The 8,800-nt window shown below is 32.9% G+C and overlaps 1 protein-coding gene across 1 annotated transcript in view; it reads left to right on the forward strand.

Annotated features, from left to right (window-relative positions):
* The window catches only part of LOC106077948 (platelet endothelial aggregation receptor 1-like), a 60,793-nt gene extending 58,609 nt beyond the window's left edge, over positions 1–2,184 (forward strand). Inside the window, exon 13 of the mRNA XM_056028548.1 lies at positions 1,555–2,184. Coding sequence (XP_055884523.1) covers positions 1,555–1,640 — 86 coding nt within the window. The 3' untranslated portion in view covers positions 1,641–2,184. The remainder of the gene's footprint in view (positions 1–1,554) is intronic.
* Positions 2,185–8,800: the final 6,616 nt, after the last annotated feature.

Raw genomic sequence — 8,800 nt, forward strand, 5'->3', positions numbered from 1 at the left:
TAAGAAGTAACGTTTTTTTCAACACTAACCTATGTAACGAATAATTTAATTTTTAGATCTAAATCTATTAATTGAACAACAAAAATAAGAGAACTCTCGTCTCATAACTATTATTTTGCAATTTTTAGATACATAATCTAGAAAGATCTAGGTAATAATCTATTTAAATGACTAAAATCAACAGACATGAATTATTTATATCAAGGATTTTTCAAACATTATCTCAATGGAAACTAACAGGAAATGGCTTTGTTTCATATAATTGCGTGAATATATTGTTCTGTGATTAATAGCCAATTCTAAAGAAAATCAGAAAAATGATTTTGCATTATTTCTAAATTTGAAAACCTAAGATCATTAATTTTCTAAGACAGAAAATATTAATTTTCCTAAATTTGAGGCGACTTCCCTTACAGCTTGAAAAAAAAAATTACGTACACAAAGAATCTCTCTCTATATATAACTATATATAGGTCTGTGAATTGATCAATCGAGGCTAAGAATTCGTTTCCGATTTCCAGACTAGATATAATATATATATATATATATATATATATAGGTATATTATATAGCTCTTAAATATTAATTTAAAAGACAGCACTAGAAAACTTGAGCCATATCTTACCTAATACAGACGTTACTTCAAAAAAGAAGCTGATTACGTCCTACGCGTCATGCATTCAGTCATGCATGTTAACCAATGACTTAAATTCTGCCAAGTAACTGGTTTTCCTTGCTAGCTCAGGCAACCCATTCCATGCTCTAATAGCACTAGGTAAGAAGGAGTATTTGTACAAATTTGTCCTAGCATATGGGACGAGGAATGTGCCTTTATCTTTGTGTCTTTCAGAGTATTTTATTAGATTTTGTTTTTGTATTTGAAGATTATGGTTCAGTGTTTTATGTATAATTGCTACTTTACTTGTGTGTCTTCTGTCCTGAAGGCTTTCTAAATTTAGTGATTTAACTAAAGGTGTTACTCTAGTCAAATGTAAATATTCGTTTGTTATGAATCTCACTGCTCTATTTTGTGTCTGTTCCAGTTTCTTAATGTTTTCTTGAGTTGAGGGGTCCCAAACAGAGGATGCATATTCTATTATTGGCCTAACCAAGGTTAAATAACATTTTAGTTTTTATGTTCTTATTTGATTTATAGAAATTTTCTTTTAATAAACCCTAATGCTTTGTTTGATTTTTTTGTAGTTTCATCAATATGTGGATTCCATGACAGTTTTTCATTTATTATAACACCTAGGTATTTTGCGTTTTTAGTCTGTGTTACTGGTAATTATACCAGTGTATATTTTATTGCTCGTAAATAGAGATAAATGAAGCGTCTTAGCTCCTGACTTTAGTTCTCAGTATCTTTAACATCACTGTAGAGAAATGTTGCTTTGTTTACAAAGGTGACATTCTTTGTCAGTACTGATTTAATTCGTCTACATTCACTGGGTGAATTCAATAAACATTAATTAGACATTTATAAGATACATTTGATGGTTTAATTATTGTTTAGAATAAATATATTTTTAACTTTAGTTTTTTTTTTTTAAGAATTAAAGGGAGATAAGCTGAAGGACACATCACAACAGACATCACAGTACAGTAATGTTCAATCAATGGCTTATGAGAATTTATAACGAGATTTGTTTCGTAAACATAATTTTATATTTCAATTTTGGAATATTAATACAACAAAATTTGAAAATATTGTGATTGTGTGTGTTTGTGTATGTGTGTGTGTTTGTATTACTGTTGTTTTTATACTTTTAGAGCTTGTCATATGTAGATGTATTTGATATTAAAATTTGTGATTTACACTTCTGTACATTTTTGCTATTGAAATATAATTAATATTGACTTGTAATTGCAAATTTACATCTTCATTTATGTGTAATATATCTCTAATGCACACATTCTGAATATCTTAATACATTGCAATATCAAAGTATTTATCAAAGTGCACCTGTTTCAGTATTGGTGTAGATTTGGAATTATTAATTTAGATTTGACTTGAGCTGACTTTGATGAGTGATTACAATAAAAACTGCGTGGAAACATTTTTCCAAAGTCTCCCTTCTGGCGCACTATAGTAGAAACGACTCGCTTAACAAATGCATAGAACGATAATAAGATCATTGTATTTAGGAATAAATTTGCTATTATTAAACTGAATCCAGTCTATTTAATGTCTTTTTTGTTCTTACTTTTTTTGGCTATTTCTGGAAACGATTTGGACCACACTATATTCCACAATGGCTGCCTGGTCGTCCGGTTTGCACGCTGGACTGTCGTTCAGATTTATCGATGGTCCCGGGTTCAAACCCTGCCCGCTCCCATCCCCCGTCGTCCTGCGGGAGGTTTGGACTAAGAAGTAACTATCTTCAACTCTGAAGGTACATCCGAAACATGTAAAAAAAAAGTAAAAAATTTGGTACAAAATATTGTCAATGGAAAAAATAACTTTTATACGTTTATACATTAAAGCTAAAATATATTAACCTCAGTATACCTAGCATGTGCATTTGTAATGCTTGGTCCAATACTTTTGTATGATTAGATCCACATATACTATAAACAATTAAAACTTTTGTTTATGTAATCTTGGCTTGGGTATCAACCCCAATGATGTAATACTGGATAAAAGGGAAAAAAGAAGCCAAGGCAATGGACACACTGCAGAAAAGAGTGTGGGATAATACCATGCTGACTAACAATACCGAAGCTCTGGTCTACCAAACCTGTTTGATGAGCACTCTGCTATGCGGTAGTGAAACATGGTCCACTTTTTTTTTGGCAAGTAAAAAAAGTTGAAAATCTACAACCTGAAATGCTAAAGGCGATTTTGACAATAAGGTGGCAAGTTAAAATAACCAAAGAGGAAGGTCGACCACTGTTGTCTGTTGTCTGGTACTAAAGCATCATGTCAACCACTCATGAACGGCGCGTTTATGTTTTTGTATTTGAAGATTATGGTTCAGTGTTTTATGTATAATTGCTACTTTACTTTTTAGTCTTCTGTCCTGAAGGCTTTCTAAATTGAGTGATTTTATTAATGGTGTTACTCTGGTTAAGTGTGAATATTCGTTTGTTATGAATCTCAACGCTCTATTTTGTGTCTGTTCCAGTTTCTTAATGTTATCTTGAGTTGAGGGGTCCCAAACGGAGGATGCATATTCTATTATTGGCCTAACCTAGGTTAAATAACATTTTAGTTTTATGTTCTTATTTGATTTATAGAAATTTGTTTTTATAAATCCTAATGCTTTGTTTGATTTTTTTATAGTTTCATTCACCTATGGAGATTGACTTCAAAGGATGCAACATAGTCAGTCAGTCATGCAAACTAGTAGCGAAGTTCTATTCTCAATAGTCATCGTAATTTACCCTTGTCTCTAGGGTACTGACATGTATCATTTCCCTTTGTTCCAGGACGATGCCAACAAGCATGGGGGTAAGTGGATTATTCGTTTAAAAAAAGGTCACATGCGACCAAAAATGTTGTTACTTGACTAGTATAACTAACTAATTCTTATCTTCTTCCGGTATTTTCTTGTGGTGTGACAAAATTTCCTTTGCAATTAAAATTGTGCATGTGTCGTACAACCCTTTTGTCACTTGTTCTCTCACGAAGCCTAAAAAGATTTACACTTTGCAGTGTATAGTGTTTTCGGTAGCAATAGCTCGATTTCTCATTCTATTGTTCCAACTTTTATTGCGCCGAAAATGGGAGCATGTCTTCGTAGTGTGTTTTTTTTTCACAAATTTTACATAGGAAGCAAACTTTCTGTTGATTTATTCTTTTTACTTGTTTTTGTTGGGCTTCCTTCCTCTTTTTTATTTGGGGGGGGGGGTTCAATTCCCATTCTGGGATAGTCGGTAGTAGTAAAAGCAACACTCTTATTCTGTGTTATCAATACTTTATTAGGGTGAGCAGTTTTAAACTGTTGCAACTGTGAGATCAAGGGGCTGATGGTCTTTGGCTCTCTTTCCGTGACGCACGTGTCTATTGGTTTGCTTATTCGAGTGTTACCTCCATTTAGACTTATCTACTACGGTACAAAAGACACAGTGCACAGGCGCCTAACAAAGGATAATTATCTTTTGATTACATTTTTAAGGTTGTTTTGAAATGTGTATTTTTTAAAATTAAATTTACAGTTTTCTACGCATAAACCCCGTGGGTTATAAGTTTTTAAAAACCGACTAACAGCTATGTGGGGTATACAAAAATGTGGAATACATAATCTATTTTACTCATAAAGCCGAACGGAAACTATGGACATCCTGGTTGGTCATTATACTTAAAATACTTCTCTAGGTGTGGATGTGAAATGTTCATTGAAAAGCTTTATAAATGTCTCATTTTAAACCTCAAGAAAACAAATAGTACCTATGCAACATAGAATCTTTCATATACCATTAATCATTTTTAACTAGTATTGAAATTAATCAGTTGTGAATAAAATGTAAGCAACAAAACTAATTAACCGTTAATGTCACTATCCTCGCTTTAGATAGAGAAGCCATTAAAACTTGTATCATATTCACTGTCTTCTTCAATAACCGAAGCATGCTGGCAACAGCAGTTGGGTCATAAATCGACTCTTTACATGTTAAGTATATATGGGTGCGGGTTGTACAAATTTGTTTGTACTTATTCTGTAATTTTTGTGGGTGTATATAACGCTTGAATTTGAGTCCGAGGATTAACTCTTTATCTCTGCAATTATTTTTCTTGTTCCGATAGTATTATTCGTTTAGCTCATTGGTATTTCACTATCCTGTTATGATTAAACTTCAATAACTTTTTGTTTGTAATTAGAAAATGTTATATTTGGTATTGAATTATAGAATAATGCATGCTCTTTTTTTTACATAACACAAACTAAAGTTTATAATTCTAAAAATCAATTTAGTTAAATGCGTCCAAATCAACGTTGTCATCGTCAATTAGGAGAGATAGAGTTAATAAAAAGTGCAGTATTTACCTTGGCTACGCAAACCCCTGTTGCAACCTACACATTTTGACACATCCAACGCAGGCATAACCATTGATTTAGATTTTCTTTTGGCCGTCTACGTCTGTCATTTGCAGCGAATTTTTTAAAGTCTCAAATGTGTATCTCACGGCCTATGTAAGTAACCTCAAGCTGTCTCGTTCTGAAGCCGACTGCAACCAGGTGTTCTCTTCTGTGTCACTTAAAGCAAGTTGGCGCCTAGGCTGGTATTTAAGGCGTTTCCGCGGGGCACATCTGTATTGTCAACCATTTTTAAGCTCAACAAAAAAGACTGCTTTTTGCATACGTTCGTACCCCATACTGGATATGTGCCTTGCCCAGCATCTATGTCGGAGCATGGGTATTATTCAGAAAGTAACTAAGACTACTTGAACTTTTTTACCGAAGAAGTATGCGCTTTATCATGCACTTATGGTGGCAAGACCGCACTACAAACAGCGATGTCTTTGCGAACGCCGTTATGGACAGTATATATATATATATAATTGAGTATGTATATATATATATAATTCTCTTCTCGTATTTACACAACACGCACGCACGTTAATTCTTTAACTCTCGATGAAAAAGTCGGGAGAGATAATTCTAGCGTTTCCCCACGCAACTTTCGAGGCGACAGAGAGGAAGGTAGAGAAAAAAAAAGAGGGGGATGGGAAGAGAACAAGTAATCTTCTCTGTATTCAACTGTCACTAAATAGCGCCGTGGCACGACTATTATATACATAAATCGATTCAAAAATAAATATAGATATATAACAAAATTTAAGCAAGCTGATATGTAAAATCAATGAAACTAACTTAAACGAAGTCAGTTGAGTATTTGTAATGTCATTGCCCACTTTCACGTCACCCTTTGCCTGTTAGACCATTGGAGCACCACACACGTTTCGCCGACCGTCTTTCTCCACTCCTCTGTCTTTTGATTGAATAGAAATATTTTCAATGGCTAGTCCAACCATTCTTTGATATTGTATTCCCATCGCTCCCTCTTCTTCTTGTCCCTGGTACTGTTCCCTGAGGGAAGGTCTATATACGTTATTAGGAGAATTAAAACAAGTTAAGATTTTCGCCGCATTGCAATTCAATATGCTTAAAGATTTCAACCCAAAGGATTCATCTTTTGTCTAATTTCCTTTGGCATGCAGTCGACCCTATGCGGGATACGCAGCTGTCGAATGACAATTAGTGGTTCAATACTGTATACTCTCTATAACGGCCTCTAACAGAAGGTAGTCAGTGGTAATGTAATCCTGCCAGCTTTCCATCAAGAAGGAATTCACAATTTTTTTTCACAATTTATTTTCGTTTCGCTACAAACTAACAGTGTTACAAAAAGGTAGTTAAAATTACAAATAATAACAAAAAACAAATGATCAACAAAAGGAAAGTAATAATAATGTAAGTGGTAATAAAGATAAAAAATGATCACGATAACAATAATGAAAAACTACAATACCGATACTATCAAATAACAATATTTACAACATTGAAATAAGAAAATGATACCTAGGTAGCCTACATAAAATTAATATAGGCTACTATTTCTAATAGATTACCATTTAATTCTATATGTATTATTCTTGATATTCTGCGAAACTTTCCTATTTTAGTCTTATTCTTATTTATTCTTTTGGCCTAAATGGTTTTCTTTACAATAGTTATTGTGAATGTGTAGATTTAGCTATTATTCATTTGATAAAATTATAGTATCATCTGCGTATAGTAATGTGAACTGCTTTAGTGTGTTGTCATTAATTTTGGGCTTTATTCCTTTTAAACCACTATTTTCTAAGTATAAATCTAAATCATTTAAAAAGAAAACAGCAAACGACTCAAATATTCTTCATCACTTAATCAATTGTCAGAGTTTATTGTGGGTGATATGGTTGCGTTTATTCTTACTAAAGACTTAATATCATTATATAACACCAGTTGTCAGTTAAGTTAAATTTTTTAATGCCTAGTTTAAAGACGTCACAAAAATCTGTTTTCTTTAAAGGACGGAAACGCTTCTCTTAAGTCAACTAACGCGCAAAAAGTTTCCCTCCGTTATTTCATCTTATAAAGAAAGATGATTACGTCCTACGCGTTTTTCCTACTTGTTTCCCTGGCTGACCTAGGCAACCCATTGCACTCTGTAATAGCTTTAGGAAAGAAGCATTTGTACGAATTTTGAACGAGGAATGTGCTTTTATCTTTGTGTCTTTCTGAGTATTTTAACAGGTTTTGTTTTGTATTTGAAGATTATGGTTCAGTGTTTTATGTATAATTGCTACTTTACTTTTAAGTCTTCTAGCCTTAAAAGTATTTCAATCTAGTAATGTTAGTAAAGGTATGTGAATATTTGTTTGTTATAAATCTGTCTGCTCTATTTTTTTAAATGTTTTCTTGAGTTGAGGAGTCCAAAACTTTTGATGCATATTCTATTATTATTAAGTCTCATAATTTGAGTTCAGGCATAAGGAATAAATGCAGCTTCTACTGTTGAATAACCCTCTCGAAAACCCTTTTTTTTTACAATTCATCCTCTCATCGGCAACGGAGGAGTGTATCATTAAAATAGAAGAACATATTTTTGTTAAACATGATAGTAGTCTGAATGGTCTATAATTTTCTGATTTATTTTTGGTGCATTTTGTTTTAATAAATAGGGGTCTAATTCCAATTGACCAAATCTCAGAAAAAATCCATGAAGTGAATATAGCGTTAAATATTTCATTATAAGTTTGGAATTTTATTGGCGATATTTTGTGGTGAGTCGGTCAGAAACTTGGACATTTTCATATCTACAAAATTAAGGCATTTATTAAATATTTAAAAAAAAATATTATTTATTATTGAAAAAAATAAAACAAAGGTTTTGTTACGAAAAGTTTGAAAATTATATTATATAAAAAATTAGAACACACATTTTATACATACAAAATTAACAAAATTCTTAATTAATACTCCAATACTGAAAAAAAAAGGAAAAGTGCTGGGATAAGTCCCAAAAAGCCCGTAGAGTCTGAAGGCGCATGAGGCACCCAGACACTTCCCAGTGGTAGGGTGTCCAGGCCTGAGCAAGCTATTATAGGACAGTGCAGGACAGGCCACTGTCCTGTTGGCTCATATTTCTCACGGCCAATGCCAAATTTTTATTCACGGTGTCCCCGCTGCGAGGAAGAAGAGGAAACCGTGTCTCATATTCTTTTTGACTGCCCCAGACTTGCTGATCTCCGTCTCGACAGGTCTGGGAAACCAAAACATTCTCGAAATGTATGGTGACATGTATGCACTACGCAAAACAGCGGAGTTTTGGTCCAGGGGTTTTTGCAAGAAAGGATTTAAGCCTAACTCAATGGAGTTTGATGATAATGATGATGAATACTTCAAGCATAAAACTATGTATGAATATTAATAAATCAAGATTCTACTTTCGAAATAAATATAACAGTAATTATGTTAGATCTATTTTATTTTTGTTTTAAATATGCTTTCCAAAATTAAGTGGACATTTTTTCCCCCCACCTTTCCATCAGAATTTATTAGGCTCAAAGCATAAGCCAAAATAGACACTAGGCATTGACAAACGGGCAACAGAATCGGGTATGATTGAATATCACATATAAAAAGTATAAAGTGTCCAGCAATAATCATCAGAATAGAAATGAAGAAAGTCCAACTTAATATAGCACTCCTTGTATTTTTATCTGCGAAAAAAATAAATTGATACATAAATTATAATCAAATTATGCGTAAACAAAATAAAAAATACAAACATATACAAAAGGGTCACA

Source organism: Biomphalaria glabrata, chromosome 5, assembly GCF_947242115.1.
Source record: "Biomphalaria glabrata chromosome 5, xgBioGlab47.1, whole genome shotgun sequence".
Taxonomy (NCBI): Eukaryota; Metazoa; Mollusca; class Gastropoda; family Planorbidae; genus Biomphalaria; species Biomphalaria glabrata.